At 45.0% G+C, this 19,675-nt stretch overlaps 1 protein-coding gene across 2 annotated transcripts in view; it reads right to left on the bottom strand.

Annotated features, from left to right (window-relative positions):
* SERPINF2 (serpin family F member 2) overlaps positions 1 to 17,057 on the bottom strand; it is a 41,300-nt gene extending 24,243 nt beyond the window's left edge. The window contains exons 1-2 of one of the 2 annotated variants that reach the window (XM_073667693.1): positions 16,886 to 17,057; positions 16,557 to 16,617 (exon numbers count right to left, since the gene is read on the bottom strand). In XM_073667693.1, coding sequence (XP_073523794.1) covers positions 16,557 to 16,613 — 57 coding nt within the window. In that variant the 5' untranslated portion in view covers positions 16,614 to 16,617; positions 16,886 to 17,057. The remainder of the gene's footprint in view (positions 1 to 16,556; positions 16,618 to 16,885) is intronic. The other variant, XM_073667692.1, reaches the window with a different exon arrangement.
* Positions 17,058 to 19,675: the final 2,618 nt, after the last annotated feature.

The raw sequence follows: 19,675 nt of genomic DNA on the forward strand, positions 1-19,675 counted from the left end.
ATGTTTTTTTTTCAGTTTTCTAGAAAAAAGTCGCGTCTGTAGATATGTAGCTGTCATTGCTGCTTCACCCCAATATTTCTCTGATAAGGTGTATGCTGACAGATTCCAAACTATCATTTCAGTCAGAGTTCTGTTTTTCCTTTCTGCTACTCCATTTTGTTCAGGTGTGTATGGGACAGTCTTTTGATGCTATATACCATTTTTTCTTAAGTAGTTTTCTATTTGGTGTCCTGTGAATTCACCTCCATTATCACTTCTAATGACAATTGGCTTCCTCTGAAACTTGTTATTCGACATTGTCACGTAGTCTACTAGTTTACTGAAAACTTTGCTTTTGTTCTTGAACAAGTATGTGACTGTGTATCTTGAGTAGTCATCTATAAAAGTCACCATATATCTAGTGCCTCCTGATGTAGTCACTTTCATGGGTCCACATACATCAGTATGCACCAAATCAAGTGGTCTTGTGCTTTTCGTTTCACTTTCTTTAGGAATAGATATCCTTGTGACTTTGGATTTTATACAACATTCACAGCTTACAGTAATTGAGAAAGAGGAATCAGATATCAATAGATCCTTTGTAGCCCCATTATACTTTCAGGATGTCTGTGTCCTATACGTCTATGCCACGTGTGAATACAATTCTTGTGATCATGTGTACACAACTTCATCTTTTCCTTTAATGTGTCTACATGATATAATTCTTCATCTGCCTTGACATTGGTTATTACCTTGTTTCCTGCTAGGATTGTACACTCATCATCTTTGAATTTTACAGTAAGTCCTTTAGCTGTTAGACGTTTTACAGATAACAATCCTCCTTCTAATCCTGTAACATATAACACATCCTGTACAAGTATTTTTGAATCATGCCCAAACTTGTTAAAACAGTTTAGCATTCCTTGTCCAACACCTTCTGCAGTTATTTTGCTTCCATCTGCAAGATAAATGGCTTCCTTCTCATTTAAATTAAGTTCAGTAAAGAAATTTTTATTACTTGTCATGTGACTTGTTGCTCCTGAGTCAATAAACCAACCCAACAAGGATTTCTTATCAGTCACTTTAAATATGTGCCATTCCAATTATTTTCACATGAATCAGAAATAGTGTTTTTCACCTTCTGTGTATTCTCTTTATGATGTAATTTCTGCTGTTCTGCTTTCTATATAGTACAGTCTCTCTTTAAATGTCCTTTTTTCTTACATCTGAAAAATTCTCTTGTCTCTTTATTATAGGGTATTTTTGATTCTGTAGCTTTAAAGAGCATTTCCATTATCTTTTTCAGTAGAAGAATAATTTGTTTGTTCTTTCCTTCTTTGATATTCATCTAGGAGTCTGGTCTTCACAAACTCTAATGTAATGTCTGTTTCAGGTCTTGTCTCTAGTGCATTTATCAAAGCAGTATATGAATCTGGTAAACTGCACAATAATATTGCTGCTACATGGCTTTCCTTAATATCTTCACCAATTGATCTCAGCTGTGATATCACTTCCATAATAGAGAATATATGCTTCTGCATGTCATTGTCTGCACTTAGTCTCATACTGTAAAGCTTTCTTAGCAGAAATAACTTCTGATTTAAGCTGGGTCTTTCATGTAGCTTTCTTAGTGCGTCCCACATTCCCTTTTCTGTATCCTCGTTCCTTATGTGGATTAATTGAGCATCCACTAATAGGCTGATGGTAGCTCTTGCTGGTCTATTTTTCTTATCCCATGTCTGATTATCCTCATCAGGTCTATCTGTAGTGATTACTTCCCATAAATCATCTTTAAACAATAACATTTCTACTTTGAACTTCCATAACGGATAATTCTCATTATTCAGCTTAGCTATTGTGAGTTTTAGCTCTGTGCTACTTGTCATCTTTACTTGTCTTACTTGTTTGGAGAGAATTGTACTGAAGAATTCTTCTGCATTCACCAGGGTCTTGCTGAGAGTTCCGGTGTCCTGGGTGCCTGGGGTCCTCGGTCCCTGGGCCCATAACCTTTTGCACAGGTTCTGGATACCCAAGGTTGCGGTAGAAACTTCACAGAGCAGATTACATGGGATAACAAGCTTTTACTTCTCAGAACATGAGGTAAAGGAAAAACCGCACAGTCACACAGTACTGCACCAGGAAGTAAGAACAAAACAGAAAGTACAAGAGAGACTTTTTCTTTTACACTTCAGTAAACAAGGAAACTTTACACAACATAGCCATCTACTGTCAGATCAGCATAAAGTCCTCCTTCACACAACGAAGTCCACAACTGTTGCAAATACCAACAAAAATAAGGGCCGTGGCCAATTTTATCCACTAAATCAATGTTTCATGGTTCTCTTCTTTATGCGCTGTATAGGTTTGGATTAAGTTTTATTGTGTAAATCCATAGCAAGTGGCACCAATGGTTTTGGTTACACAACTTGCTGTTAGATTCTTGCCTTTATTTAACAATCGTCTAATACAAAGAAAATGTGAAGCAAATGGATGAATCAAAGGCAGGTTCTCCTGGGTTGCTGAAAGTAACGATTCCACTTTCTTTATGAGCTACTTTAATACATGTTGTCTAGTGTGTTCTGCAATATGGTGGGACCAATTCATAAAACTTGTTAACAAAAAGTCTGTTTCCCACATCTAAGATCCCAGCTCTCTTTAAAGGCTATGTAAGGATGGCAAACAGGGACTGTCACGTTCCCGCCCCTGAAAACAACAATCGCGTAATGTGAATATGGTCATGCGGTTTTACATATATTGTGTAGTAAGTGATACTATGCGAATTGCCATATATTGTAATGTATATATAATGATTAGGGTGTAGTGCGGGGTAAGCACAGGATAAGATGTAGGTTAGGGGTTAGGACCCAGGGTAATGACAGATAGGAAGTTCAGTATATAAGGGAACTGAATAGTATAAGATACAGTTAATGTTTGGGACTAGTCCATAGTGGGAGGGGGCAGTTTCAGTAAAAGGAGATCACTTCCTGGATAGTTAGATAGTTCGTTGGCAACAGTTGCTAGGCAGAGTCCAAGGTGGGGTGGGCTGTAAGTAGCAGCAAGTAGACAGGACACCCAACTACGGTCGTGCAATTTTTTTTCACTTAATTCTAGTATGCACTTCACTTTTAAAACTATGTGATCTCTTTGACATGACCAGTTTCATCCACATCCATAAATGACACATGGATATCAATACATCCCAAAGATATACATTAAAGCATTAAAAGGTGAATTCACAATCCTCTGAATGTGACTTTATGGCCACCAGAACAATTACATTTAGTATTGTGTAAGTTCACAGACATTTCTGCAACAAATAAGGTAGACATAAACCTAACTTAAAATAAGGGGGTTGCACTAAGGAGCTCAAACACTTTTGATGCATCATAGCATTTTTGGCAATTTTTGGAATGTGTTAAAAACAGAAACAGCTAAATTTACAAAAATGGCTCAGCTATTAAGGGAGCCTGACATGCTACACGATTGATTCAGTTTTCTGTGCGCACCCATTAACTTGTACTAGAAAGGCTCATCTGAAATATAATCATAATTTTATTTAATGTATATTGCACCAACATATTCTGCAGCACTTTACAATTAAGTTGGGACATATACAAAGAATAAAGACATTTCCGAGTAATACATCGTTCAACAGTTACAGGAGGATTTGTGGTGCTGCTCAGGGCCGTATTTGGAGTTTCTGCTGCCCTAGGCACTGTCAGTGGTGCCCCCCCCCTCCCGTCACGCCCACCCTCACCCTCCGTCACGTCCCCCCCACGTCGTTCCCTCCTCGTATCCAATATCTTCCCCGCCGTCACGGCCATTTCCCCAAGTTTCACGTAGCTTCCCCCCCCCATTCCATGTAGCACATATAAAAGGTTGGGGTGGGGAGGATGGGAGCGGCCCACACAGACCACAGGGCTGCAGCATTGCATATGGGGGTGGGGGATCAGCCCACACAGACCACAGGGCTGCAGCATTGCATATGGGGATGGGGGGATGGAAGCGGCCCACACAGACCTTCAGCATTGCATATGGGGGTGGGGGGGTGGGAGCGGCCCACACAGACCACAGGGCTGCAGCATTGCATATGGGGGTGGGGGGGGTGGGAGCGGCCCACACAGACCACAGGGCTGCAGCAGTGCATATGGGGGTGGGGGGGGTGGAAGCGGCCCACACAGACCTTCAGCATTGCATATGGGGGTGGGGGGGTGGGAGTGGCCCACACAGACCACAGGGCTGCAGCATTGCATAGGGGGGTGGGGGGGGGGTGGGAGCGGCCCACACAGACCACAGGGCTGCAGCATTGCATATGGGGGTGGGGATCAGCCCACACAGACCACAGGGCTGCAGCATTGCATATGGGGATGGGGGGGATGGAAGCGGCCCACACAGACCACAGGGCTGCAGCATTGCATATGGGGGTGGGGGGGATGGGAGCGGCCCACACAGACCACAGGGCTGCAGCATTGCATATGGGGGCGGGGGGGGGGTGGGAAAGGCCCACACAGACCACAGGGCTGCAGCATTGCATATGAGGGTGGGGGTGGGGGTGGGATCAGCCCACACAGACCACAGGGCTGCAGCATTGCATATGGGGGTGGTGGGGGGGTGGTGGAAGCGGCCCACACAGACCTTCAGCATTGCATATGGGGGTGGGGGGGTGGGAGCGGCCCACACAGACCACAGGGCTGCAGCATTGCATATGGGGGTGGGGGGGGATGGGAGCGGCCCACACAGACCACAGGGCTGCAGCAGTGCATATGGGGGTGGGGGGGGTGGAAGCGGCCCACACAGACCTTCAGCATTGCATATGGGGGTGGGGGGGTGGGAGTGGCCCACACAGACCACAGGGCTGCAGCATTGCATAGGGGGGTGGGGGGGATGGGAGCGGCCCACACAGACCACAGGGCTGCAGCATTGCATATGGGGGTGGGGAGGATGGGAGCGGCCCACACAGACCACAGGGCTCCAGCATTGCATACGGGGTGGGGGGGATGGGAGCGGCCCACACAGACCACAGGGCTGCATTGCATATGGGGGTGGGAGGGATGGGAGCGGCCCACACAGACCACAGGGCTGCAGCATTGCATATGGGGGTGGGGGTGGGATCAGCCCACACAGACCACAGGGCTGCAGCATTGCATATGGGGGTGGTGGGGGGGGTGGAAGCGGCCCACACAGACCTTCAGCATTGCATATGGGGGTGGGGGGGTGGGAGCGGCCCACACAGACCACAGGGCTGCAGCATTGCATATGGGGGTGGGGGGGGTGGAAGCGGCCCACACAGACCACAGGGCTGCAGCATTGCATATGGGGGTGAGGAGGATGGGAGCGGCCCACACAGACCACAGGGCTCCAGCATTGCATACGGGGTGGGGGGGATGGGAGCGGCCCACACAGACCACAGGGCTCCAGCATTGCATATGGGGGTGGGGGGATGGGAGCAGCCCACACAGACCACAGGGCTGCAGCATTGCATATGGGGGTGGGGGGGGTGGAAGCGGCCCACACAGACCACAGGGCTGCAGCATTGCATATGGGGGTGAGGAGGATGGGAGCGGCCCACACAGACCACAGGGCTCCAGCATTGCATATGGGGGTGGGGGGATGGGAGCGGCCCACACAGACCACAGGGCTGCAGCATTGTATATGGGGGTGGGGGGGTGGGAGCGGCCCACACAGACCACAGGGCTCCAGCATTGCATACGGGGTGGGGGGGGGTGGGAGCGGCCCACACAGACCACAGGGCTGCAGCATTGCATATGGGGGTGGGAGGGATGGGAGCGGCCCACACAGACCACAGGGCTGCAGCATTGCATATGGGGGTGGGGGGATGGGAGCGGCCCACACAGACCACAGGGCTGCAGCATTGTATATGGGGGTGGGGGGGTGGGAGCGGCCCACACAGACCACAGGGCTGCAACATTGTATATGGGGGGAGGGGGAGCGGCCCACACAGAACTGGGCTGCAGCAGGCACTGCAGCATTGCATATGGCCCATATGCAATGCTGCAGTGCCTGATGCAGCCCATGTCTGGGATTCAGACCCCACTGTGTCCCTCCCTGCTGCTGCCTGCCATCATGTCTGACCAGTGACAACAGTCACAGACTAGTCAGACTCCTCAGAGTCTGAGACTAGTCAGAGACTCAGGCAGTCTGGGCTCTGTCAGGCTGGCACTGCTGCCCGCTGGCTGTACTGTCTGTGCACAGCACAGAACACAGTACCGGCGGCAGCTGCTGACTGCGCCTAAACTATGATCCCGCCGCCCGCCTCGATGCCTGCCGCCCACCATCATCAATTATGCTGCAGAGAAGACTGTCTGCAGAAGCGGCAGCTCCTCAGCCAGCATCATGCACCGGCACCACGGCCCGGGTGGCAGTGTCGGCGCAATGGCACATCACAACAGGACACAATTACCGGCGCTGCCTGCTGAGATGAGCCGCCGCCAGCGATGTGCTGCCCGGGCCTCCGCGGGAACTTCAAGTGCCCGGGCTCCTCCTCTTCTTTCCAGATCGCAGCAGCAGAGTAGTGATGGGCAGTCCGGCTCTTTTTGGTGATCTAGCTCACTCGGCTCCGCTCACCAAAAAGAGCCGGCTCTTTTTGGCTTAAAAAAACGGCTCTTCTTGCAAATAATGCTAATTTTCTCACTGTTATAACTCCAGTCCTTTGACTGTAAAGCCAGAACCTCATTACACACCTGTATAGGCATCTATTGAAGCAGTACAGATTACTTTTTGCCCTGTCCTCAGAGTGTCAGCTCCTGTACAGACTGCTCACTCCTGGTTATTGCTGACCTGTGTTACTGTCTAGTATCTGATATTACTTGTAAATGTCCTTTCTGCATCAGTCAGTGCTGTGACATCTGCTAGCGCTGGAAAAGATTCTGATTCTTAAGAATACGCTGTGTGCAGAATTATTAGGCAAATGAGTATTTTGATCACATGATGCTTTTTATACATGTTGTCCTACTCCAAGCTGCATAGGCTTGAGAGCCAACTACCAATTAAGTAAATCTGGTGATGTGCATCTAACTCGCCCCCTGGGCTGTGGGGTACCCGGAACCGGGCTTCTGTACGATGCTGGGGGTAGTAGTGGCAACCCGATCCCGTGGCTCAGAGCGGTCAGACCAAATGCTGTGGCAGTCTATTTATAGATTTGTGAATGTCCGACTACGCCACCTGTGGATTGCGGTCAGAGATAACCGCCGCTGCCTGGCAGACCGCTGAGGCTGGTGTTGGTGTGCAGCACAGGGGTAGGATAACTCCCCACGGGAAGAGTGTAGCCTCAGGGCAGTGTAGGAGGATGCTGGGGATGATAGTGCCGGCGCAGCAGAAATCACACAGAGTCCAATGATGCAGTCCAGGGTCTTTTACTCACAGTTGTTATCCAGGTCACTTCTGTTGGCAAGGACTGCCCGAGCCGTGCTGCGTCCACCAGGTGAGAAGCTCGGTCAACCCCCAGGCAATTCAGGAGTATGGCACAGGACCCCCTTCTGTCCTTTCTCTGGCCTCTCGTGCCCCACCAGTGACCAAACTTCTGTCCAGCTACCGCGGACCGTGTCGGGTAAGCGTTGGCCTTCACTTCCCGCTATCCTATATGGTGCCTTCCTAGCAGGTTTAGCAGGGGGTCGCACCAATAAATGATCACGACCTCCGGTTCTTGGCTGAGGGATGATTTACCTCCACCAACTTGGGAATCCGGAACCCTTCCACGGCCTGACCCTTCACCCGATATAACGCGGGTTTGCAACGGTTGCTGTCCGTTCTGCTCTCTTAGGGTCCCTTCTGCCTTCTTGTTTCTGGAGCCTTTCTACTCCTCTGTCTCTTCTCCTTCCTTCCTTCTCCTCTTCTCCTCTCTGGCCCCGGCCTTCTCTCTAGGCCTGCCTCGTGGAGCTGAGCTCAGGCTGAGCCTCGGCTCCCTGTCAGCTCTCTACTCCTTCACTCTGGACTACCGTGAACTAAGATGGCTCCCACCTTTTTTCTGCTTCTCTGTGTCTGAGCTCAGGTGACCTGCACCCAATGAGCTCCTTCCTATGCTCCAGAAACCGTTCCCTTCTGCTCCTACACCATTGGGTTCTCTCCCCCCTCCCCACTCCAGCCAGGGACATGGTCAGTTGTGCCTGCATAAATGGGAGCACCGTCGAGCTGTCCCCCGGAAATGGGGTGAGTGTGTGTATGCTGCTAACTGAGCCCTGCTCCACACTCCATCCTTACCTGGGAGTGGAATATCACACCTCTGGGTGAGGTGCAATACCCCTGTAGCAACCGAGCCCTCGGGGCGCTACACATCTCTGTAATGAGGAGGAGTGTTGACTAATGACATCAACACCCTATATAAGGTGTGCTTAATTATTAGGCAACTTCCTTTCCTTTGGCAAAATGGGTCAGAAGAGAGATTTGAAGGGCTCTGAAAAGTCCAAAATTGTGAGATGTCTTGCAGAGGGATGCAGCAGTCTTGAAATTTCCAAACTTTTGAAGCATGATCACCGAACAATCAAGCGTTTCATGGCAAATAGCCAACAGGGTCGCAAGAAGTGTGTTGGCCAAAAAAGGTGCAAAATAACTGCCCATTAATTGAGGAAAATCAAGCGTGAAGCTGCCAAGATGCCATTCGCCACAAGTTTTGCCATATTTCAGAGTTGCAACGTTACTGGAGTATCAAAAAGCACAAGGTGTGCGATACTCAGGGACATGGCCAAGGTAAGGAAGGCTGAAAAACGACCACCTTTGAACAAGAAACATAAGATAAAACGTCAAGAATGGGCCAAGAAATATCTTAAGACTGATTTTTCAAAGGTTTTATGGACTGATGAAATGAGAGTGACTCTTGATGGGCCAGATGGATGGACCAGAGGCTGGATCAGTAAAGGGCAGAGATCCACTCCGACTCAGACGCCAACAAGGTGGAGGTGGGGTACTGGTATGGGCTGGTATCATCAAAGATGAACTTGTGGGACCTTTTCGGGTTGAGGATGGAGTGAAGCTCAACTCCCAGACCTACTGCCAGTTTCTGGAAGACAACTTCTTCAAGCAGTGGTACAGGAAGAAGTCCGTATCGTTCAAGAAAAACATGATTTTCATGCAGGACAATGCTCCATCACATGCATCCAACTACTCCACAGCGTGGCTGGCTAGTAAAGGTCTAAAAGAAGAAAAAATAATGACATGGCCCCCTTGTTCACCTGATCTGAACCCCATAGAGAACCTGTGGTCCATTATAAAATGTAAGATCTACAGAGAGGGAGAACAGTACACCTCTCGGAACAGTGTCTGGGAGGCTGTGGTGGCTGCTGCACGCAATGTTGATCGAAAACAGATCAAGCAACTGACAGAATCTATGGATGGAAGGCTGTTGAGTGTCATCATAAAGAAAGGTGGCTATATTGATCACTAATTTTTTGGGTTTTTGTTTTTGCATGTCAGAAATGTTTATTTCTAAATTTTGTGCACTGATATTGGTTTACCTGGTGAAAAGAAACAAGTGAGATGGGATTATATTTGGCTTTTATTAAGTTGCGTAATAATTCGGCACAGTAATAGTTACCTGCACAAACAGATATCCTCCTAAGATAGCCAAATCTAAAAAAAAAAAAACACTCCAACTTGCAAAAATATTAAGCTTGGATATTTATGAGTCTTTTGGGTTGATTGAAAACATAGTTGTTGATCAATAATAAAAATAATACTCTAAAATACAACTTGCCTAATAATTCTGCACATAGTGTATGTGCACATGGTCGGTATTGGCAGCGCTTTGAACACAGTATATTTTATGCTGCGTCCAAAGCGCTGCACGCAGGTGAATCCGCATGTGTTCATTGAACCATGCGGATTCACTGCATCCTAAACATTACAGTGATCTAATTTCTCTTGCAGAGTCGCTAGTCTCGCTAGTTGACATGCTGCGGTCTGTGAAGATGCGCCACATGTACGTGTCCGCGGGTAATCCGCAGATGCACGGAGACGCATAGTGAATGGGATTTCAAGAAATCCCATCCACTATGCTCTAACATCTGGCCGCTGCGGTTTGCACTGCATCCAATCCACAGCGATTGCTGATCGTGTGCACATACCCTTACAGGCTCTTACAGACTAACTATGATCTGTGCACCACACACGCAGTGTTAGGCCAGTTTCACATGTCCTGTTATTTCCGGTACTGGAAAAAACAGGACCGGAGATGTCCGTGTGTACTTGTGTGGCAGCCATGCCGCATCAGTTAGCGCTGTTCCCAAGTGTCGGGTGCTGAACGCTGCCCTCATCATTGTCCCCTGCCGGTGCCGAAATCAGCACACGCAAGGAACAATGAGTGATGAGTAGTATTCTGCTCCTGCTGTGTCCTGGTGTAAAAATAAGAATAAAATTTAAAAAATCATTATACTCACCTGTCCAAAGATGTCCCCCACTGTAACCCATCTGACCATTCACGCCGAGGAGCCAGGGAGAATGACTTCTGCAGCACCGATGCTGTGCTCAGTGAGTGGTGTCCTGTCACTCACTGAGCACAGCGGAGGTTCGGGGCTCGCTCGCTGGAGTGAGTCATTCTCTCCGGCTCCTCGGCTTGAACGGTCAGATGGGTTACAGTGGGGGACATCTTCGGACAGGTGAGTATAATAATATTTTTATTTTATACTTACACCAGGACACAGCTGGAGTAGACTACTACTCATCATTGTCCCTTGCTGGTGCTGATCGCAGCGCCGGCAGGGGACAATGATGAGGGCAGTGTTCAGCACCTGGCACTTGGGAACAGTGCTAACTGTACACTAATTCCCAGGCACCGGTACGGGTCACGCTGATGACACACGGATGTCAACCATGTGTCATCAGTACGGGATGTTTTGTAGCCCGTGCAGCGTGTAAAAAACTGATATGTCAGCGTGTTTTGCCCACAGACACACGGTCTGTGGAAACACTGTCATATGCGCAGACCCATTCACTGGCAGGGGAGTGAGGTTTAAAGCGCCACTCCAGCAGTAAAATAAAAAACTGCAGGAGTGGAGCTTTAACTACACTATCTAACAGCTTTTTTTCTTTTTCTGCTTCCTTTTGATGACGCTTCATTTGAGAATCCCATGGTCTACTGGGCTGCTCAAACGGTGATCATCAGATAAAAATTGGAATCATTCCCAACTTTACCCTAGTGAACAATAAAGAAGTGTTCAAAAAAATAAAATCACATTTGGTATCAACGTGTCCACAAAAGTACGATCTCTAAAAAAACTACAAGGGCTCGCTGACACACGAGCGAATAAATCGGACAAGTGCAATACGATAAAAAAATAGGATTGTATTTGAGCAGTGTAACACTATGGGGCAGTGTAACACTATGGGGCAGTACACCCAAATGTCACCTGAGTGCAGTGTAATTCCCACGGATACCGGCCATGAAGGAGATGGAAAAATTACTTTCTCCGTCTCCTCCACAGCTGTGTTGCAAATCTGTCATGTGAGAGAATCGGATCACAAAGCATTGACACTCCCATCACACTCGCAGCAGAACAGGAGCCGTGTGTCATTAGCATATCGCATCCGATGCTCTATGCTCGTGTTTTTTTTTTTATTGCACATTTTTTAGTAAATCCTTATAAAATGGAGTATCACTGGTTCCAAAAAAAAAAAAGGAAGGAGGGAGGGAAAGACGAAAGCGCAGAAATTAAAAAGAAAAAAATACCATTATTATTGTAATAACATAGCCCACTGCTTATGGGGTTAAATGCTCGGCCATATCAGGTAGGGCCGTGTGACACTCAGTGCTGCTTATTATATTCTATTTTATATATATATACACCTCCATTTATTACCCTGAGCTGCTGCCTCCTCTCTTGCCGCACATCCACCCCCTGTCCTGTCTGACGCTGAAATAATAGAAGTGTCACACTGTCGTCAGTGACTCCAGTCTCCTGTACTTTATCTATTATGCCAGGCATTGCCAGCGATTTCAGCAAACTTACTTCAGGACCTTAATGATGTCACTGACCATGTGTGCAGTAAGCAGCCAATCACAATCAGAGTAAGCGTTCATTAGGGAGGGGGGGGCGGAGCCACCCGGGCGGCTCGGGGCACGAACCAAAAAAAAAAAACCACGCTCAGGCGCCACCGCCACCCTCCCCGAATTCCGGCGCCCTAGGCACGTGCCTACAAGTGCCTAAGGGCAAATATGGCCCTGGTGCTGTTTACAATCCACAAGGAAATCGGGGAGACAACAGGTTAAAAAAATATATATATCATGTATGGTTCAGCCATCATTTTAATTAATAGGCATTTTCAAACAAGGCTGCATGAACTGGTTATCAATCACTGTCTGTCCATGTACAGTTATAAAGTGCTATTGGTTGCATGGAGGATATGGATAGAAGAATAGGAAGGGAACAGATTCTGAAGAAAATTTGGAAAGGAATAGGAAATTTAGATTAGTGTAGTGAGGTAATAGATTTGTCTAAAGAGATGTGTTTTTAAAGCACGCTTAAAAATGTGGGGAGTAGATATTAGCCTATTGTCTGGGGTAGTGCATTCCAGAAAACTGGCACAGCACGAGAGAAGTCTTGGAGACAGAAATGGGAGGTTGTTAGCCTTACAGGTGCATCTCACTAAATTAGAGTATCATCAAAAAGTTAATTCATTTCAGTTCTTCAATACAAAAAGAGAAAATCATATATAGAGTCATTACAGACAGAGTGATCTATTTCAAGTGTTTATTTTTAGTTAATGTTGATAATTATGGCTTACAGCCAATGAAAACACAAACGTCAGTAAATTAAAATAATTAACAAAAAACACCTGCAAAGGCTTCCTAAGCGTTTAAAAAAGGTCCCTTAGTCTGTTTCAGTAGGCTCCACAATGATGGGGAAGACTGCTGACTTGACAGATGTCCAAAAGGCAGGCATTGACACACTCCACAATGTCCCAGAGTTCCAATTTTCATTTGGAAATCAAGGTCCCAGAGTCTGGAGGAAGAGTGGAGAGGCACACAATCCAAGTTGCTTGAGGTCTAGTGTGACGTTTCCACAATCAGTGATGGTTTGGGGAGCCATGTCATCTGCTGGTGTAGGTCCACTGTGTTTTATCAAGAACAAAGTCAGCGCAGCCGTCTACCAAGAAATTTTAGAGCACTTCATGCTTCCCTCTGCCGACAGGCTTTTTGGTGACAGTATCACTGTGCTTGATTGGCCACCAAACTCGCCTGACCTTAACCCCATAGAGAATATATGGGGTATTGTCAAGAGGAAGATGAGAGACACCAGACCCAACAATGCAGACGAGCTGAAGGCTGCTATCAAAGCAACCTGGGCTTCCATAACACCTCAGCAGTGCCACAGGCTGATCGCCTCCATGGCACGCCGCATTGATGCAGTAATTGATGCAAAAGGAGCCCGACCAAGTATTGAGTGCATTTACTGAACATACATTTCAGTAGGCCGACAGTTCGGAACACTTCGGATTTTAAAAACATTTTTCAAGCTGTTGTTATAAAGTATTCTAATTTACTGAGATAATGACTTTTGTTTTTTCATTGGCTGTAAGCCATAATCATCAACATTAACAGAAATAAACACTTGAAATAGATCACTCTGTTTGTAATGACTCTATATAATATATGAGTTTCACTTTTTGCATTGAAGAACTGAAATAAATTAACTTTTGGGTGATATTCTAATTTAGTGAGATGCACCTGTAGATCTGTTGCAGAAGATGTATGGTGGTGCTGAACTGTGGAAAGCTTTGTGGGTAGGTGAGAAATAGATTTATACTCCGTAACGGACAGGTAACCAGTGCAATGACTTGCACAGGATGGAGGCATTGGTGTACCACCTGGATAGAAAATATGATTCTGGCTGCCACATTCAGGATGAATTGAAGAGGAGAAAGTATAGCAAGAGGGAGGCCGATTAGTAGTCCAGACAAGAATGAATAAGAACAACAGTATGTTTTTGCAGATATGGAAGAGCTTAGTGCATGCTGCAATTTTTTTAATGTAGACATTTAGTTTGTGTGAAAAAAAAAAAAAAAAAATTGGTCCTAGTGTTGTCTGTGTTATGTCTGGACTTTCGGTCCATGGGGAAAAAACTGTCATGTGAACATAGCCTTACCCATAGGAACATAGATTTTTGTCTGACTATAGAAAAAAAAATGTATTGCAGCCACAAGAAGTATGTGTGTAACACTAACTGCAAAAACATCACATAACATCAAGTGTTTAAAAGAATCCGTTGAGCAATAGACGTATGTGTTCATTACTAGTTGTAATAGGAAAATTAATATGAAGATTAGCTTTCGAAATGGATAATCAGTTCAAGAATGCTCAAGTAGTTTATTCTCGTTTCCGCATAAATGTATCCTAAGCAGGTCTTCTGCCAGTGTAATCCCCGCCATCTTCAGGAGAATGCGCAAATATTTGCATTTAGCATGAGATCTATTGATCAACAGGCGAGAAGAGCCCACAACTGCAAGAAAACCTAAACTTTGCAGATGTAAAGCAATATGCAGAACGTTGCTTAAACTTTGCCCTCCTACTATCATTAACCAAACCATCACCTTGTAGTCACATACATGCCCTTGTGCCATTCGTCAGCCATTAAAACAACACAATGCACTTTATACAAACAAAAATGCTCAAATTTTCCCAAGAGGACTTTGTGCTATGTCACAACTGCAAAACTCAGGAAGGATGAAATGCATTTAAAAACATTGTGTTACTCCACATTTGGCCTTTTTTCCTCATTTTATGTATATTCCTTTACTACTTAAATTACAAAAAAACATGTAGGGTTAGGGGAGAGATTCATCAATACTAGTATTTTGTATGCCAATCTTGATTGAGGGTCCAGCAGAATAAGAGGTGCCAAATTTACTAAAAGGCGCATCTTTAACGGATTATTTGGCTGCATGTGCAAAAAGTGCTAAAATAAAATGTACTAAAGTTCTAGAACAGAGTTCATTTTAGTTGTAGTTTATGCCACTTTTGTGGTAAAAAGTATAGTAAATATCAGACTGTGCTACACCCACTTCAAAATGTTTGAGGACTTGGAGTAAAACACCAAAATTCACAATTTTTTTTTTTTGCGTTTAGCAAAGATTTCTAACTTTTTAATAATACCACTTATGACGTAAAATGCTTGATGACTTGGTCACTATGTAACTTAATTGCACTGTAATAATTACTTTAGAGCAGAATGTTTTTTTTTTTTTAGTAATGTATAATTTCTACACTTATAAACTGCTGAATATACTTTACATATAAAGTGCTAATACCGGCCTTGCTCACTTCCAAAACGTTGCTGATTAAGAAAAAAAAAAATCCCACATGATTATATATATCATACACAAAAGCTAGAGATGAATGAATCGACTTGATGCAAATTGAATTTGTGCGAAAGTTAGTGAAATGCACAGGTTCCAGCAAATTCAAATCATTTGCTAAAAATTGAGAATTTTATAAAATCTGACAAATTTGTTTAGCAAAAAATTGCTCATTTCTAAAATTATATATCATATTTTTCGCTTTATAAGACGCATTTCCCCCCTCCCGATTTGGAGGGGAAAGTAGTGGTGAGTCTTACAAAGCGAAATCACCTTACCGGCTGCGGTGGAGCGGAGTCCTGGAGATGCTGCGGAGGATGTCTGCCACGTTCTGCTGGAGGTGCTCGATGGTGCGGGGGACTGCCAAACTTTTTTTGTGGCAGTCAGAGCCTTGTACCTTCCATACTGTCCTATGCGGTGGACTCCGGGAAAATGGCTGCCGGAGGCGGCGCATGCTCGGATTGAGATTTTTGGTCCTGAGATCGTGTCTCCCGAGTATGGAAGGTGCGGGGCTGTGGCTGCCACAAAATATTTACCGAGCTCACGCACCACTGAAAAATCCGCAGCATGTCCATTATTTGTGCGTTTCTGCATTGTGGGCACATAGCCTAAATCTACGGTAAAATAAAAAGTGGCAAGGGTCAGGTAGTGTAAAAGAAAAAAAAAAAAACACATGGTTAAAAATGTGGGAGCTACTAGCAGCAACCCCAACACCACCACTGGCACCAGCCATCCCCGTAGTAGTAGTACCAAACGCAGGCCACAATTGCCCTTCTTTGCCTCTAGCAATCATATTAGTAGGGAGGAAGTGGAGCGTGTCATGGAATATATGACACATCGCATCAGTCACAGCAGAATAATGTTACCTCTGACAGCGACAACATTAATTTAAGTCAGTGTTCTGCACAAAAAGTATGCCCGATCACAAATTATTAAGCGGAAAAACTTTAAAAAAAAAAAAAAACACAAGAAAGTCTGTCAATGCACTGTGTTAATAAATGAGTCGTTGGTTTCCATAGTGTTGCATGGTGATATCACTTTGACATTAGTAAGACTGTGTTTGTATTACAGAGCTTTATACAGTCCTAGGAGATAGCAGAGAGATACACATGTTCAGGGTAATTGGAGGTGCTTCACGCTGCCTTGATTAGCTGCGTGTCAATTTTGTTTAACCTGGCAAATTCAAAGTTCACAATATTCGATCACCTCTAATTATATATATATAATTTTACTCACATACTTTGAGATTGTAAATGAAGATAAATCAAACTTACAGCTGATGAATAGCATATACCAGCCAGAACCAGGAGGCAGAACAGCACTTTATCCATTCTACTGGAAGGGAAAGCATTTTCTGTTATATGTCGGAAATAATAAAACATACACTAGTCACCAAGCTTTGTTATCATAGTTACTACTTTCACAGTGCAATCTCACAATGGACAATACGAATACAGCTCTAATGTTCTGGAAATGTAGCAGAGCTGACCTACCCGGTTGTGATCATTGGATGTAGTAAAGTTTTTACTTTATCAGAACATCATCAAGAAATATATTCTATGATATTTTTTTAGGAAAGGAATCACACTAAGATAATACCCACCTGCTCCTGGTGTTCTGCACTGTCTGTGCTTCACAGGAAAAAGACCAAATGCAGGATCTTAGTATTTCAACAGCAGATCCTCCCACTGATGAAATCACTAATTCTCCATCCAGTACCTCCAGCAAATACTGAGCTGCACAATCACCCAGGTACAACAGGTTCTCACTACTGATTGCTCATTAGTCATAGAAGTGGATGCCAATAAAAACATCTAAACTTTTGCTCTTAGGCCACGTTCACACATTGAGTATTTTACATCAGTATTTGTAAACCAAATTCAGGAGTGGAACAATCAGAGGAAAAGTATAATAGAAACACGTCACCACTTCTGTATTTTAACCCACTCCTAGTTTTGGCTTACAAATACTGATGTAAAATACTGATCAAATACTGAACATGTGAACGTGGCCTTACGGTGTCACATTGCGTTTAGGCACCCGCTGAGCGGCTCTGCCAAGGGTTACTTCCGAATTCCCCACAAAATAGGATTGAGACTTATGCGCCGACAGGGCAATAGACTATAATGGTGTCGGCAGAGCGAACGTGCGCTTTGCCGTGCATTATTTTCGGGTGTATACGCTTACAGAAGGCGGACACCCAGACGCAGTCTACTACGTCCAAGTGTCCGCCTCCAGTAGACGTTCACTCCTGAAAATGATTCACAACAAAGCGCACGTTCACTCTTCCGACACCATTATAGTCTATTGCCCTGTCGGCGCATAAGTCTGAATCCTGTTTTGTGGGGAATTCGGACGTAAACCTCGGCAGAGCCGCTCAATGGATGCCTGCCAGATTTTTACTTTGACATTACACGTCCATATTATACGTTCGTCTGAACCAGCCCTTAGGCTGAGTTCACACTACATTTTCCTCCTCGCTCTGACCTCGAGGGCTACCATCTGAATGGAATGCTAATTTGTCCACCTAAGGCCATGTTCACACGTTCAGTATTTTACATCAATATTTGTAAGCCAAAACCAGGAGTGGGTGATAAATACAGAAGTGGTGACGTGTTTCTATTATACTTTTCTTCTGATTGTTCCACTCCTGTTTTTGGCTTACAAATACTGATGTAAAATACTGATCAAATACTGAATGTGTGAACATGGTCTGAAAAGATGAACAACACTGAAAAGGAGGCCAGATTCTAAACTTTCATATTTTGGACTCAATTTGCCTGATTGAAGTCATTGGCTACTTTGAGGGTGTGTCTGAAAACATTTTTAGACCACGTGCTCATGTTGAGTTTATTACCTTTTTTTTTACCTGGAGCAGGTAAAAAAATGCAGAAGTGGTGCCGTGTTTCTATTATACTTTTCCTCTGATTTTGGCTTACAAATACAGAGGTAAAAAAACTAACCAAAAATTCGACGTGTGCACGTGGTCTAAATTTTATTTCATACAGAAAGTCCTCAACGGAGTGCTAAGTGGGATAAAAACATGTTGTGAACCCACTCTAAAGCTACTGCAAAACTGTAACTTGACTGCACTGTGTAATTATATCCCAGGGACAGAATACTGTTTAGTTAGGACACTGCTCCACATTCGTATTTATGCAATTTAAAGAAGTTATCCACTACTTTTACATTGATGCCCCATCCTTAGGATAGGACATCAATGTATGATCGGCCGGGGTCCCGCAAGCGGCAACCCCGCCCATCAGCTGTTATCGGTGCCGGCCAGAAGTGCTCACCTGCGGGGCTCCGCCGTCAAGTGGTAGTGCCCACCGTGGTGTACTGCAGATCCGCCTCCTATTCAACTGAATGGGAGGCGGATGTGCAGTACACCGCGGAGGCCACTACCACTTGACGGCGGAGCCCCGCAGGTGAGTACTTCACCGCCGCCGGCACCGATAACAGCTGAATGGCCGGGGTGCCGCGTGCGGGACCCTGGCCGATCATATATTGATGCCCTATCCTATGGTAAAAGTAGAGGACAACCCCTTTAATAGATTTGCGTTTTAAGTAATTTCAACTATGAAGAAAAAAATGAAGCCTTATAAAAATACATTGAAGCTATGTTCACATGACCGTATTTTTGGTCTCAGTGTTGTCCGTGGAGAAAACTGACAGCACTTGGACCTTGTTATTCAATTTGGTTGTTTCGGTGACGGTTGTTATCCTACATGGAACAAATGTCCACGTGAAAATAATTGCAGCATGCTCCAGTCTCTTCCATATTTCAGATGAGATTCGACTAATCAAGTCTATGGTTGCGCAAAAAATATCGGATCACAAACGGATCAACCATATAACATCTGATAGGAAGGTAGGAAAGGATATTTGTGGCACTACCAGCCAGATAAAAAAAATACAAATTTTTATTAGAGAATCATTTTAAAAAGATAAAAACAAGGACATCTGACGCGTTTCTGGTGAAAAAAAACGTACCCTTAGTCATAGGATATACAGGTGAATGCTGTTATATAGAGAAAATAAATATTCATTAATTACATCAATTAGAAAAAAACTAGGTCAGCCTCAAGGTTGCACCATGAGAAACAAATCACACTGCATAATGCCTGTGAAGTGAATCACACCGAAATCTTATGTATATTCATGATCAAGATTGCAAATTTAATTTGTTTGAATTAATATATGAAATTAAATATTGATACGTGGACGAGTCACCCCGCCAGACGAGGAACATGTCGTCCACGTATCTTCCGTACCAAACGATGTGGGATTGGAACGGATTGTTGCCTGGAATACAAAAAATTCATCCCACCATGAAACAAACAAACTAGCCAACGACAGGAAAAATTTTGAGCCCAATGGGGCGCCTAGAATT

This window comes from Phyllobates terribilis, unplaced genomic scaffold (assembly GCF_046119375.1).
Source record: "Phyllobates terribilis strain yellow unplaced genomic scaffold, ASM4611937v1 Scaffold_2__4_contigs__length_985480577, whole genome shotgun sequence".
NCBI classification, from domain to species: domain Eukaryota; kingdom Metazoa; phylum Chordata; class Amphibia; order Anura; family Dendrobatidae; genus Phyllobates; species Phyllobates terribilis.